Genomic DNA, 15,836 nt, shown 5'->3' with positions numbered 1-15,836 from the left:
CCAGGACTTTCCCAGGTCCCCATTGGATCAGGTCTCTTTATTTTTTTTAATTAATTAACACATGTTGGGTTCAGGTAGGTTTTCAACGTATCGATTTCGGATCGGGTCCAAACTTTGGAACCTGTGAAGACCTCTAGTTTGTTTGTTTGCAGGATATCTCAAAAACAGATTTCAGTGAGATTTGGTAGAAGGTTGGTCGTAAACCCTGGAACTAGTGCAGAGTCGAGCCGTGAAGCACAGAAGTAAATTGATTGATTAATTGATTTTATTTATTTATTTGCCCAAACAGTATTTTTACCACCTCTCATATTCATTCAGTCGTCACCAAATTTGGTATAATCTGTAAATGGTTGCCAAATTCTTGTGGTGTGATGTATTTGACATAAATAATCCATAAATAAACACTTCGTGAACTCGATGACTGAGAACTCCTGCAAATTGTGATGACATTTCACCTATAGGTGGCGCTACAGCAGCAGGACGAATTTCAAATCGACATAAGTTCGACTATTTTAAAAGCTTGCACAATTTATCTTTTAACAGAGCTCGAATACTCACTACTAAACAGGATTTAGGTATTCTCCAAAAATAATGGCTGCCATCAGCCAATCAGCATGGCTGTCTCCAGTTCAGATTCAGGTGTGGATTTAAAAATCGGAAACTTTCTATTATTTTAAAGGCTTGTGCAGCGTCGAACGAGGCGTGGACTGTGAGTGTGGTTACTAGGTGATCCCTGTTTTCTTTTTTCGTTTAGTATTCTGGGCTCTCTAAGTCGATGTGTTGGTTGTATTAAATAGATTTTCTGATCCACTGCTTCACTATTTTATTCTGCCGTGCTATGATAAGACATACAGCTGAAACGATTAGCTAATTAAACAATAAGTCATTCAACAGAAAATTAATCAGCAAACATTTTGATAACCGAATAATTATTTAAATCATCATCAAACATTTGCTGGTCGGAGCTTCTGCAATGTGGAGATTTGCTGATTTTCAGTTTTCAGTTTCATTTTTCATCGTAAATTCAGTATCTCTGGGTTTTGGGCTGTTGGTCGGACAAAACAAGACGTCACTGAAGACGTCATTTTGGACTCTGAGAAATAGATTCCAACAATTTATAGACCAAACAATTCAACCAGAAAATGATCAGCAGATTAATCGATTGTTACTTACAATAAAAATAACTTAGAAAACTTATATTTTTCTATATAAATAAATTCCTTTTTTTTCATAGCAGACTTTTTGACATGTTCTCGTTATGCGAAGGCTTAATGATCAGGTAGATGTATTGGTTCATTCTCTGTCAGGTCCTTTGAGCCAGACTGAAAGTCAGCAGTAAGTTAAACAGGATCACAGCTGCGTAAAAGCTACCATGCGGCATGTGTTTCGAAACACCAACACAACCTTGCCAACCAGCGTGCCAACTGTTTAGTGCTGATGACTGAAATAGAGGACGAGGCCTCTGAGTGCCTGACAGAAGCAGGTGGGAGTTTGGACGAGGAGTGTTGTAACTGGGGGTAGTGAAGGGATGGTGGTGGTGGTGGTGGTGGTGGGAGGAAAGCAGACTCACGCTGGTCCTGAAGTGCGAGGTGTACAGTTCCGGGTGGTTCTCGTACTCCATGGGGTCATAAATGCCGTCGCTCTTCCTCATCAGGTGGTGATGTCGGCTCAGAACGGTGGCGTACACCTTCGTCATATCTTACAAGAAAACAACAAACAACCGCATACTGTAAATGATCATGTATGTACTTATTTATACTATAATACCAAGAGCACTCTGATCTGATCAGTAGAGTCAGATCAACTCAGCACATCCTGTTCTTCAGGCGCTGGAGATCTCCATCATAACTTTTTTAAAGAAACTGTTGAATGACATATAACGCCCCCAGTGCTCCCTATCTGCTGTTTGCTGTTAACTGTAATTAACATGATATAGATAATATAACTAATCCATAATTTGACAAGTGCTGCCCCGAGAGTAGGACATTCCTCGTTTCCTGTTTGCTGTTCAGACAAACTGATCAATATAGAATGAATTAAAGCCCTTTGTGTGTGAGATTTAAACATTTCTTCAAACTAATCAGAAATTGATAATATTTCTACAAACAAAAACATATACAATCAGAATAATTTCAAAGATGTTATAATAACATAAAACTTCTACACATGGGGGTTTTAATAACCCAGCTAAAATGGATTTGAATAAAGTCCACCGTGTGTGCCACATAAGTATATGCATGTTAACCTGCTAACATTAGCATATTACCATGCCAACATGTAACATATCTTTAGCCTGTTGAAATATTAACAACCTACAGTAATGCACTTAATGTTACACACGTTAGCATGGTAGCATACTAAGAATGGCATCATTCTAATATGTTACACGCTAAATGTCAGCCTGTTAACATCCAACCGTAAACACATTCACATGCTAACCATAGCTATACTGCTTGAGCACCCATTACTGACAAGGAATGTCACTGATTAGTAAAGTTGTCTCTCCTTTTTCATCTACCCAACAACGTTCAGACAGCGAGTGGTTACAGCTGTGTCTGCTGCCCGGTGACGTCACTGTTCTGCATTTTGATTGGCTGGCAGCAGAGCACAACTTTGCAGTCTGGTTACATCTGATCCTACTAACAAGCTTTACCATCCACTACAAGCAGCCGCTATTCATCTACTCTAAACTCATAACGGTTTATAGAGGTAAAGGTTAGCAATATGACAACTTTACTCACATCAAAAACATATTAGTCACAGCTGCAGATCAGATGATCAGCTTTAAGGCTGATGTTTCTGTTAATTGATCTGTTTGTTCTCTGAAGAGGTGTATATTTCAGGAAACTCAGATACCAGTTAAATTAGCTCCTGCATCGTTTTCCTCTGTGTGGTTTTTTTGCAGTTGCCATGGTGATACGGCGAGCTACGGTGGCAGGTTGGAAAAAGGCACACACATCTGTAGAAGTGGATGATTCAAGACACAAAAGGTGACCTTCAGTGTTTTCACATTAATTTTCCCACTGCAGCTCTGCAGCACTCGTGGCGTTTACATCTTTACGACCACCACAACATAGATGAATGTCCCGCCCCTCACTGTGATGAGCCATCGGCCAACATGATGCATGCATATTCACATCACATTAATACAACACCGAACCACAAAGATAAAAACAGGAATTTCATACCTTCTGTTTCAGAGACGTCCTTCAACTCATGCGGTTCAACATATTCAACAGGAAGCTCGTTAAGGATGTCTTGGGCTCCCTGCAAGAAGAAGAGAGGAGCACGATAGACTTAAAATCCCCAAATTCCTCACTGGAGTCCTGATTTCTGAGGCCATGGAGTGTTAGGACATGTGCATTTTTTTGTTTTGAGTTTAACCTTGTTGTACCTTCGAGACGTTGCCGGTACCGGTGAAACAAAACGTCACAGGGCCAATCGATTTGGGCATGAGCCCCATGGAGATCTCATACCCACAATCCCTCACTGCCTGGATGGCCTGGCTGACGTTCCTGTAGTTATGAGCCATGCCGATGTGCTGTGAACAGCAGAGAGACAGGAAGTGATGGGATGGGATAAGAAGGCACAGGAAGCTGCTTTCACGTCAGAAGTTGTTTTGTTTTGGGATCAAATTTACGAAGAATGTTCTCTCACCATGAAGGGAGTGTGGTGCCCGAGAGCCAGGAAGCGCAGCCCCAATCCATGCAAAATGTTAATCATTCCTACAAAAAAAACAAAATAACAGATTAATTCTGATTAATATACTACATTAACTACTTACGAAAAAGCACAAAAAATATTTTTACTTTTACATGGGGCCTTATTTATCTAAGTATTCATGGATTAATGCATATATATTTAACATCATTTCATTTTCAACAGCAGGCTTATGTTTGATTCAGTAAAAACATTTGATTTTAAGTTGTTTAAGGTCATTTAAGAAGAATAACAAGAAACTGTGATGTTCTTAATGAACTTTCAAAAACTGTATTGTTTACAGTTGTTGTACTTGATTCTCATTGCAATAGTAAATTGTAATGGCATTTAAAATATTTAATATATACTGTATATTAGAATTGAGGTAATTGGTCATGTTAATGTAGAACGTGCTTTGGAGTGTTTTATTGGATAATACTTTTGATTGATGTGTGTTTTGCCCTGTTAAGACTCCACTAGTCTGACCTGCTATTGGACAATTTGGGTTGGTTTACAGTTACTGCACCAAGTCATATTTTACAATATTTGACTCCTCTAATGCCCTTGCTGCTGATTTTATAAATATCACTAACTCTTAACTTTCAACAACATGTGTCTGGCCAAACTCATTCCTGTGGCCACACCTTAGACCTAGTCTTTACTTTTGGGCCTGAAAACCAGGGACATGTTTGTATCTGATCACCTATGCATTGTTTTTAACTGTGAATTAGAGGCTGCTAGTACTGTTTTATCCCGCCCTAAGTACACACGCATCCTTAATGAGAACAGTGCCTTAAAATCCTGCACTTTGCTGGAAAGGTGGAGTTAATAAGATCTGGTATCACCCCCAATCCTGCCTTTTTAGATATGGATCATCCACTCAGGGATTCTTTGAGCAATTTTTCTGCTGTTACTCTGCCTCAACTCGCAGACATCATGTTGCTAATGAGAGTGTCCTCCAGCCCTCTGGACAAAATCCCAACTAGGTTTCTATTGGAAGTTATGGATTGTATTGCGCCCCTTTTACAAATTATTTTTAACAGCTCGCTGTCTACTGGCTGCGTCCCTGATTTCGTTAAAACTGCTTGTGTCCAGCCAGTCCTAAAAAAACCTGGGCTTGATCCCACCCTCCTGGATAACTATCGCCCAATCTCCAAATTGCCTTTTATTTCGAAGATTTTCGAAAAACTTGCAGCTTCTTGCTACTGTGGAAAACAATAATACCTTTGAAAAGTTCCAATCTGGCTTTCGTCAACACCACAGCACTGTGACAGCCTTTCTCAAAGTCACCAATGACCCTTTTAATGAATGCAGACGCAGGCATGTCTTCAATTCTTGTGCTGCTGGACTTAAGTGCTGCCTTTGACACAATTGATCATGGCATTCTTTTAGATAGACCGAGGCACTGGTGGGCATATCTGGCACTGCACTAGACTGGTTCGCATCTTATCTGTCCAATAGGAAATTCTGTGTCAGCATTAATAACTTCATGTCATCCTTTTCCCATATCAAGTACGGTGTGCCTCCAGGTTCAATTCTGGGACCAATATTGTTCTCCTTATACATGCTTCCCTTGGGTGATGTCATCCGCAGACACGGTATTTCTTTTCATTGCTATGCGGATGACACACAGTTGTACCTCCCTGTCAAGCCCACTGATCTTTGTACGCCTAGTTCTCTGCAGGACTGCCTGTCTGACATAAAAAAATTGGATGTCGATAAATTTTCTTCAGCTCAACTCAAATAAAACATCCTTGTTATTGGGCCCCAACACATCACTAAACAAATACTGCCATCTACTGGTAACCTGTCACAACATATCAAGCCTGTTGCAAGAAATCTTGGTGTCCTGTTTGATAGCAATTTATGTTTTGAGCAACATATCACTAAGCTTGTCCAATCATGTTTCTATCACCTCAGAAATATTGCAAAGATACGATCTATTTTAAATCTTAGTGATGCAGAAACTGTTGTACATGCTTTTATCTCCTCACGCCTCGATTACTGTAACAGCCTGTTCACTTGTCTTAATCAAAAAACTTTGAAAGGACTGCAGACTGTACAGAACTCAGCTGCTTGGCTGTTAACCAGGACCAACAGGTTCGAACACATCACACCTGTTAGAATGAACTTTCAAAAACTATTGTTGAGATTTAGTATGATTCTCATTGCAATAGTAAATTGTAATAGCATTTAAATATTTAATATATACTGTATATTAGAAGTGAGTAATTGGTCATGTTAATGTGGGACGTGCTGGGTGTTTTATTTATTGGATAATACTCTTGATTGATGTGTGTTTTGCCCTGTTAAGACTCCTAGTCTAACCTGCTATTGGACAATTTGAGTTTGGTTTTACAGTTACTGCACCAAGTCATGCAATGACTTACTTCTTTTTCACATAAAATTCTAAAGATAAGACAAACGGCATCTCGGGCAAAATGGCTATGTCACCTGTGCCTACGCATAAGAAAACTCTACTTAATTTGGCACATTTTCACCCCCTCGATTATGCAACCATGACAGAAACTGTTCAAAACCTGAGTCAAAAACAGTGACGTATTAGAAGATCACAAGATACAAACAAAAGGACCCACTTATAAAACCATTGCTCCGTACCTTTAAAGCTTTAACACGAGGAGCTTTCACTCCCTTCTCAGATTGAAAGTGTCAAGCCTAATCGTTCTCGTTGTCTCCATTCTGTGATCAGATCTCAATATGCAAATTAGATAAGCGAGGCTGATGGACTCAACAAACATGGAGGGTCCCAGTTCAGGGCAACCAATGCTGCAACTCTACTTATTTTCTTTTGCAGATAAAGGTAACTTTTGATGGGCACTCTGACACAGCAGGAAGCGCTGAGTCAGGCGCTCGATCTCTAAAGAAAAGCTTCTGCGAAAATTAGATAAGCTGCAGTGATGGACTCAACAATTCTGCTTGTGGACTGGTAACCTGTGACTAGGGCAATCAAGCCTGCTGCTGTATGGACCCTTCACTTATTTGATCTTTAGAGCATACATGGAGGGAAATTGCAAAGATCTGACAAACATCAGGAAGCAGAAAGTGTTGTCATGCTAACCATTATCTGTCTCTCCATTCTGTGTGCACTCCTTATTTTTCTTTTTGCAGATAAAAGGTAACTTTTGATGGGCAGCTTGACTGGCAGGGCGGCTGGAGCTTCAGGCTTTGGCCTTTCAACTTGTTGGGAGGATTTCCTTTGTAAGAATGAAGTAACACTGTACAGATGTCATTTACATGTGATCCGAGCACAATGTATAGCCAGACCGCCTCACAATATGCTGCGGATGATCCATCTGCTTTGTGACTGTACCATGTTGTGCTGAATTTACACCTGCATTAACAGTTTTTCCTGATCCAGATTAAATATCAGATGCAGGGTTGCTGTTGACACGTTTCTTGAATTTGTGGGGCTTTGAGCGCCACAGACCAAATATTTTTAGGCACATTTTGTGTGATTTGGTTTAGACCTTCCTTCTGAACAGGTCAAGGTTCATCAGAGCCAAAGTCCCCAGGCACAAGTCCTGACTCAAAAAACTCAGCTCTGACTGATCAAGCGATAAAGGTCCAGTTGATTCACATCAAATGAGAATGTTTAAACAGAGAACACGTCTCTGCTGGTTTACACCGTACCCGTAGTCAATCAGGCGAACTCCTGAGAAGACAAAATTCATTTCATTATAGTTTTGAGGAAGTTTTGTTGAAGGAAAGACAAATGCATAGATGTAGCAAAGAAGACAGAGAGTCTCTAAATATCTGAGTCATCAAATTCAGCAGCATCAGCTCAGTACAGAAGACAAAGCGGCTCTTGTACATCATTATGACAGATGACCTTCTGCACACAGTTGAATTTAAATCAGCATCATCCAGCATTAATGAGCGCCAAAAGCTGCAAGGCAAGTCGTTTATCTCCCACCTAAATCTTTATCTTTTGGGCAGGGCTTTGCATTGAGCACATTATTTACATATTCATCTCTGATTGGGCTGTAGTCCTTTCTGCTGTGTATTTATTTCTCTGTGAGACCTTTAAGTTTCATCTGGCGTGTCTTGTTGTACTACAGGACATTTACATAAACCTCTCTCCTTGTGTGAAAGGTTTCAGCTGAAAGCATTGCGTCCTGCTGTAACAGCCTGTTCACTTGTCTTAATCAAAAAACTTTGAAAGGACTGCAGACTGTACAGAACTCAGCTGCTTGGCTGTTAACCAGGACCAACAGGTTCGAACACATCACACCTGTTTTAGCCTCTTTACATTGGCTCCCTGTTGGTTTTAGGAATGATAATAAGATCTTGTTGATTACTTTTAAGGCTCTTCATGGCCTGGGCCCAGATTATATTTTAGACCTTGTAATCCCTTATGAACCTTCACGTAGTCTGAAATCTTCGGGCAGGGGTCTCCTGTCTGTTCCTGAGTCCAGGATGGAAACTAAGGGGGACAGAGCTTTTGCCATCAGGGCCCCAAGGATCTGGAACAACTTGCCCAAAGAAATTAGGTTGTCTGAGTCAGTGTCTTCTTTTAAGTCTCGTCTCAAAACACATTTTTATCTGAAAGCATTTCCTCTTCTTACCTGAACTGGCTGTTTATTTTATTGTTTATTTTATTGCTTTTGTGTATTTTATGTGTTTTATTTCTTTATATTTCATCATTCACTGTGGTATTTTATTTCTCTTGTTGTGAAGCACTTTGTACTTTGTTTTGATAAGTGCTCTATAAATAAAGTTTTATTATTGTTATTATTATTATTACTACATCATGCATTTAATTCATAATAGAACTAGAACAAGCAGCATGAGATGTCTTTTTTTACAGCACGTAACTTCAAAAGAAATTTAATAGAAATATTTTCAACATTTCAACACCTTCTTCAAATGTGAATTTTATCAGATTAGTTTCTCCGATCCTGATTCTGTTTAAATATCCAGATATGGGAATTTGCTGTTGACCGTTTCTTGAATTTTGTGGGGCTTTGAGCACCACAGACTAAATGTTTTTGGGCACATTTCTATTGTGATTTTGTTTGAACCTTCCTTCTGAACAGGTCAAAGTTCATCAGAGCAAGAAGTCTGACACAAGTCTGACTCAACAGCTTCAGCTCTGACTGATCAAATGATAAAGGTCCAGTTGATTCACACATCAAATAGAAATGTTTAAACAGAGAACACGTCTCTGCTGGTTTACAAAGCAGTACTGATCGTCCCAAGAAACGACTGATCAGCTGACGTACATTGCAAAACATAACATAACTCATTTTTTTTTTTTGAGGAAGTTTTCATACCTGCGACACCGGCCCACTGACCGAACGCTACGATCCGGAAGCCGTTAGCATCGACCATCTTCTCGTAGTCAATCAGACGAACCTCCTGAGAAGACAAAATTCATTTCATTATAGTTTTTGAGACGTTTTGTTGAAGGAAAGACAAATACGCAGATACAACAAAGAAGACAGAAGAGTCTCTAAATATCTGAGTCATCAAATTCAGCAGCATCAGCTCCAGTACAGAAGACAAAACGGCTCTTGTACATCATTGTATAGACAGATGACCTTCTGCACACAGTTTATTTTAAATCAGCATTATCCCAGTATTAATGAGGCCAAAAAGCTGCAGGCAAGTCGTTTGTCTCCCACTAAATCTTTATCTTTTGGGCAGGGCTTTGCATTGAGCACATTGTTTACATATTCATCTCTGATTGGGCTGTGGTCAACTGCTGTGTATTTGTTCTCTGTGGGAACCAACACAAGTTTCATCTGACGTGTCAGCCATTGTACTACAGGACATTTACATAAACCTCTCTCCCCTTGTGTAGAAGGTTTCAGCTGAAAACGACTGACGTCCTGCTGCTTTTTGATCCTTTGTTGCTGCATGTGTGACTGCATAAGCAGTCGTTTACAAGCACTTAAGTAACCAGGTTATAGTCGGCTTTTCTCCAGTAAGCTGATTTCTTAAATGTCATGTAAACGAGAAATCTGGTTTGGGATTACGAAAACTTGATTTCCCCAGTTGGATTTCTCCTGGAGAGCATCAGAAACTGAAACATGTAGCATCTACAAGTCTAAATAAGTTTGTTTCCACCCCTAAACATTGAACTGTTTGTTTAATTCTTAGTTCAGTGCATGAAAATGTACTCAAGGACAGAAAAGCCCATATATTTCACAGCTTGTAAAGCTGAGAGACAGACTTGTAGTTTTGGGCTACATGAATCACCTGGACTTTAAATTCACTGTGATTTGTATACGAGTGTAGGAACAGTTTTATCAAACAGAGCGGTGTCCCAACTGTACGTTATGTACCACTTCCATCGGTGTAGTGAGTATGTAGTACATCCAAAATGAAGGCACATTACAGTGAAAAATGCTGTGAAAAACTACATGTCCCACAATGCAACATATAGCATATGACTGGAAAAAGTGACAAAATGTCAGACAGTGGTGCAACAGCTCCAGTTACAGACTGGAAGGTAAAAAAATAACAAATAAATCCTAGATATCCACATATTTTTACTTGGTATTTTTTAAATATGGTACTGATGATAGCCTTCCAAATGTGGCTGAAGAAGTCAGCTTCTTCTTTATTAACTGCAACATTAGCGCACTGCCAACATTAGTAAACAGTGATGGTGTCAGGATCACTGCGGGACTTTTTGAGCAATCTTTTGAGCGGTCTCACCTTCTTCAGCAGGTCCTCCAGAAGCCCCATGTTGGCCTCCTGAGCCTTAATGGTGTGGGAGAAAAAAGCGTACGTCTTCCGGGGAATGACCTTCTCCTCCGGCGGCCTCTTCACCCCGATTATCAGAGACGCCTCCGAAATGTCCTCCTGAACAACGGCCCCCGCCCTTGTGTAGTACTGAAAACAAAGCACAGGCTGAATTAGACGGCTGACAGAAGCACTCACATTTCTTGCAGGATAATTTTTAATTTTTCTTTGTGGCAGAAATTGTGTTTGTGTGAAATCTTGAAAACTTCCAGTAGTAATTAAACACATCAAATGAACAAAAAGTGAAATAAAACTTGATTTTTATTGATCCCTAGGGGGAAATTCACATGTTACACAGCACAAGAGATAGGCTAGGAGGCAAGAAAAACAGACAAAGAACTATTTGAATGAAATAAATACAAATAAAATGAGAAATTAAAAAGCTATATACAATATATACACCTTACAATACCTTTGACTATATAAGAGAATTGTGCAAGTATTTGTGCAAAAGAAATTCAGAAATCCTCTACTACAACTCCAGCAGCCATGATGTGTATACTATTTATAGTATAGGTACACGTATACATGCATAAGTATGTAGTGTTATGTATGATATATGTGTATCTTACTTATCTGTATATATTTTAATAGCACATTTCTTCTGTTTGTTTTTTTATTTCACACTTGCTTTGGTAATGTTAACGTCTGTTTCCCATGCCAATAAAGCCCAAATGAATTGAATGTACTGTACACACACTTTACAGTAACAATACAGTACTAGTGACTATAATTGATATAAAACAGAATGTAAAATTATATAAAAATATAATAACATTACTGTAATACTACAACTTATGTAATGGTATAAGTAATATAAAGCAAAGTCCATGTGTCAGATACTACTTCCATAGGAATATAGTAGCCTCCAAACATTTAAATAGGGTTGAAATTAGAGGACATTAGTTTCTTTTTACAGTCAGACATTTTTCAGTGCCTCACCTTTTCGTGGATGGCTCTGCGGTTGGATGGTTGGACCAGGACTTTGACGCCAGCGTTGGTGAGCTCTTTGATGTGGCGCGGGGCCAACGGCGCCCTCCTCTCCCAGGGGTTGACGTCCTCACGGCGGATGGCCATGACGGCCCTGTGGTGCTCATAACGCTGCTGGCTTGCAAGACAGCTCTGCGTCCTCTTACCTTGGCGACTGAGGAGTCTGAACATGACTTCACCCGCCCTGCTCGGGACACAGACATGGAGCCACGGACCACGCCGCCTTTATCAAAGATGCTGGCTCGTGACATTCAGCCAGGAAGTGACACAAACTGTTTGTGTACCTCCACGCAATAACGCAAAGCCTGTTAATATTGCAAAGTGAATTACAAGGAAATGCAAGTGTGTTTCTTTGTACCAGTCAAGCGAAAGCATGATTGAGGGGTCAGAGGTCAAGTTAAGTTTGCTGCTGGGAGAGCGCTGCTGACAAGCAGGTGGTTTTGACAGACCAGAAAAGCTCTGATGAGACAGAAGTGCAGTAAAACTACAACACACAACAGCTGAGTACACAAAAGACAACATAAAGTGTTTTAGACAACATGAACATTACTGAACTGGTTACTGATTTAAGCCAGACCACTGAATTATCTGTTAATGTAAATGAGAGTTTAACAGTGTGACTGCTTAGATTATGTGTTTTTAATTTCCACTGCTGGAAATTTAAAAAAAACTTTCTTGTTTTGGCACAGATTAAACAAACGGCATATAATGTGTTAATGAGTGAGCTCTAGAGGTGGCTGATTTTGTTACCTGTTGGGACAGAACCAGGCTAGCGGTTTCTCGCTTTCCAGTTGTTATGCTAAGCTAAGCTAACCGGCTGTAGCTACATATTAAGCATACAGAAACCTGAGTGGTGTCAATCTTCTCATCTAACTCTCGGCAAGAAAGCGAATAAAGTGTTTTTTCCCAAATTGCCGAACTTCTCCTTTAAGCATCTTGCGAGCCCTCGGGTTTATCTTGCTAGCCCGCGAGGGTCCCGAGCCCCCCCCCCCGGTTGGGTACAGGTGCGACAGTAAACCTGAACCCGCTGTATTTGTAATCAACAAAACTATGAATAGCTTAAATCAGAGACTTCTATAAAGTGAATATTTAGTACCAGACAGAAGTAGCGTTACTTGCAGTACAGCTCATCGTAAACTAGAGCTGGAATGATTATAACGTCAGTATTGAATCCCGCAGACAAAATAACTAAATTCTCTAATGGAGTTCGGTGCTGATTGTAGCTCGTAGTTTCTTAAACTACACTGTAACCACATTTTAACTACCTAACAAGTGATTAACGCTGTGAAACGGTCGCAGTTTGGTCGAGTTTAGGCACCAAAACTACTTAAGATACTTTCTAAAGCGCCTCTGGTCAGGGTTTGGGAGAAGTCACGGTTCAGGTTTAGACACATAATCTGATGGGTCACGGAAATTGGTGCAACACCGGAACGTGGTCAACACTGTGCCACTCGCATGTTTACACACATTAATTAACTTATCGATACGGTGATATCGATAATAGACTGCGCGTGAAGCAGCGGCCGGGTCGTACTCACCTTTCTGACCGGTTTCTGATCACTAAGCCGGCGGCTCCTGAAGGAGAAATGTGGCGACGGTTCACCGACAAAGCCGGACAGTCACGCAGAGGTGAGACGAGCCGCAACCTGCAACTTCACGCAGAAGTTCACACGCCTTCAGAATAAACTAATCCGTTTCCGGTCAGAATTGCAAAATAAAACTCCGAGTCAGTTTCTGTAAAGGCACTATTTAGGTTTTAATTTGATTTTAAAATACGTAATCATAAACTTTATTTGACCTTTTTTTTTATTTAATTTTATTCTATTTCATTTATGTATGTATAAATAGTATATTTAAACTATTATACAAAAAAGGGGCCATTTAAATCTGAATTCTTTCATCTCAAAATCCTCAATCTTTGTTGTCTCACTTCTTCGCCTCATAACTCTGAATTTAATCTCAGAATTATCACTTTAATCTAAACTCTCAAACGCCTTAATTTTGGTGGAAATTAATATTGTGAATATCTGATTTGGTGAATAAACTGCTGTGTAGATTACCTAAACATTTAAACAAATAATTGTATTGGAAAAAAATAGGTATGGATTAAGCCTACAGTAGTTTGAGATGAATGTCAAACACTGCAGAAAATAAAAAATAAAGTGCTATAGGCAGATATGGATAAGAAACATGATTTTCATGGTGAGTAAAATACGGCAAAAATGATTTTAACCTGGTGCTCTATATAATTAATAACAAATCACAATGTAAGAATATAAAAGGAACTTTTAAGAAAGAACATACAGTATTAATATCTGTAGTACCTAATTTCCCTGCATATATATATATATTCTGTATGTACATACATACCTGCAAATAAGTTCCAGTGTGTATCATTATTTTTAATAATAAGGCAATTACAGTGAAGTACTGTTACAATCTCTATTAGACTTGCACTAGTAGAAACTGTTGAAAAGCACTAAATAAGTGGAGTCCATTTACCATTTATCAGTGTACAGTACATTACCAGGCAGTGTGTTGCAGTGTTACTATTTGCAGTTGAGATGTTTGTTTTAATTTGTGTATTATTTAATTTATTATCTACCTCTTTTTGGATGTCCATATATGTTTATTTTGTGATTGATGTCACTTGGCCACAATTTCCAGCTGGTTTTAATAAAGCTTTCTTTCCATCTTTGCATCGCGCTACCTTGTCTTTTATTCTGAAGGCAAAAATCACCAGTTTCCGGTTTCATGGTGGATTTTTTTTTTCTTTTCCCAGCAATGTCGATGAAATGGATGAAATTTCTCCGTAGAGATGTGCAAGAGAAAGGTGACTTTGTTTATGTTTGCACCGCACCCCGTATGGGCGGCGTCGGTGCTGCACGAACATGCACGCTAAGAGCAATATTACAAGAAGTACACACCCGTGCAATGATTTGTTTTTACTCAAGAGAAAGGAAGTGGAGTTTATTTTGATAAATGCCAAGGGCGGGCGGAGCTACGTGAATGTGACGGCCCGTAAGAGCTGCCCACAGGTCAAAAACGAGCGCCCGTTTGCCGCTACCCTTCAAGGAGGACCGGTCCCATGGACGTATACATCCGCGAGCACGTGCTGTCTCTGCGGGAGTTTCAGGCGGTGCAGAGCGTTTATAAACCTGCACGGTACCGAAGTCTCTCCACCAATCAGCTTCCAGAGCTGAGGAGCGGCCTCCTGCTCGGCCCATCGCACTGTGATGACAGAAGCAATCGTTTAAAAGAGGGAAAGTGGCCGAGATCAGGGGCGGTGACAAAAAAAAAGCTGCAGCCAAGTCGGCAGCCTTCAAAGAATATACAGGAAGTCTCAGACACATTTACATCCTGTTATCTAGTAGTTTGCACAATGTATTTCTTATGCTTTACTGCAGTTGTCCAATAAATAACCAATACATTTATCAGAACTGAAATTTCACTCAGTGCGAGTCATTTTTTCTTTAGCAGTTTTTTTCTGTTACATGATATGTAGCCACCTGTATTTATTATCTTAATGGGCATGTGAGATTTGTGGTTTGTTATATTTAATCTCTCAGATGTAACAAACAAAAAACTTCAAGGTTCAAGGTTTTGAGGTCATACAAAGTGGATTTTTCCAAAACAATAAATCTACTTTTCACGGTGGTCTAAGTTTGTCTGTCATTTCCTGGCATTGTTTTCTATCCTTTGTTCTTTTGTCTGCCTTGTAAAGCACTTTCTAATCGCTCGTTTTGATAAGTCCTATATAAATAACCTTTATTGTCATTATTATTATCAACAACACAAGATATGTTTGTTAACAGATAAAACCTTCATTGCACAACATGAGACTAATATCCTACAATCTAGCGTTAAATATTACAATTACACAGAAAATTTGGATTTCCTAAAATAACATGGCGTTTGTGGTCAAAACTAAGAGCCAATCAGCTCTTTGATCAGGGGACAGCCAGGCGTTTCCCATCATGCCCTGGGTCTTGCAGTCGGTGGAGAGCACCTGCGGCGCCTGGCTCTAAAAACTGCAGCAGCCTCGATCTCGTGAGGTTATCGTTGCCCACATGTACACGACGTGAGAGCAAGCCGGACACAAATCCAACCGGCATTAATTGTGCTGCTGGTGATCGATTCTGCGAAGGCCTGACTCATCTCAAATGAGCCTACTGTGAACAATTTATTGATGATTTATTGATGATCATATATGGATCGACCCTCGATTTATATTTCTTTGGACAGATGGGTTGTTTAGATTCACTGCATATAAAAGGAATTTAGCCTTCCTGATAAGTTTAATTGCTATTTTGACCATATGTTATATCCAATTCAATTTCAATTTATTTATTTATATAGCACCAATTCATAACAGA

General features: G+C 39.7%; 1 protein-coding gene across 6 annotated transcripts in view; it reads right to left on the bottom strand.

Moving 5' to 3' along the window:
* The window catches only part of aass (aminoadipate-semialdehyde synthase), a 36,435-nt gene extending 23,281 nt beyond the window's left edge, over positions 1-13,154 (bottom strand). Inside the window, exons 1-8 of one of the 6 annotated variants that reach the window (XM_044192195.1) lie at positions 12,999-13,154; positions 11,413-11,644; positions 10,384-10,560; positions 8,994-9,078; positions 3,658-3,725; positions 3,395-3,541; positions 3,189-3,267; positions 1,571-1,698 (exon numbers count right to left, since the gene is read on the bottom strand). In XM_044192195.1, coding sequence (XP_044048130.1) covers positions 1,571-1,698; positions 3,189-3,267; positions 3,395-3,541; positions 3,658-3,725; positions 8,994-9,078; positions 10,384-10,560; positions 11,413-11,631 — 903 coding nt within the window. In that variant the 5' untranslated portion in view covers positions 11,632-11,644; positions 12,999-13,154. Of the gene's footprint in view, positions 1-1,570; positions 1,699-3,188; positions 3,268-3,394; positions 3,542-3,657; positions 3,726-8,993; positions 9,079-10,383; positions 10,561-11,412; positions 11,645-11,818; positions 11,897-12,998 lie in introns of those variants that run through there. The other 5 variants (XM_044192197.1, XM_044192192.1, XM_044192193.1 and 2 more) reach the window with 5 other exon arrangements.
* Positions 13,155-15,836: the final 2,682 nt, after the last annotated feature.

This window comes from Siniperca chuatsi, linkage group LG4 (assembly GCF_020085105.1).
Source record: "Siniperca chuatsi isolate FFG_IHB_CAS linkage group LG4, ASM2008510v1, whole genome shotgun sequence".
Classification (NCBI taxonomy): Eukaryota; Metazoa; Chordata; class Actinopteri; order Centrarchiformes; family Sinipercidae; genus Siniperca; species Siniperca chuatsi.
This window is presented reverse-complemented; position numbering and strand designations above follow the sequence as displayed.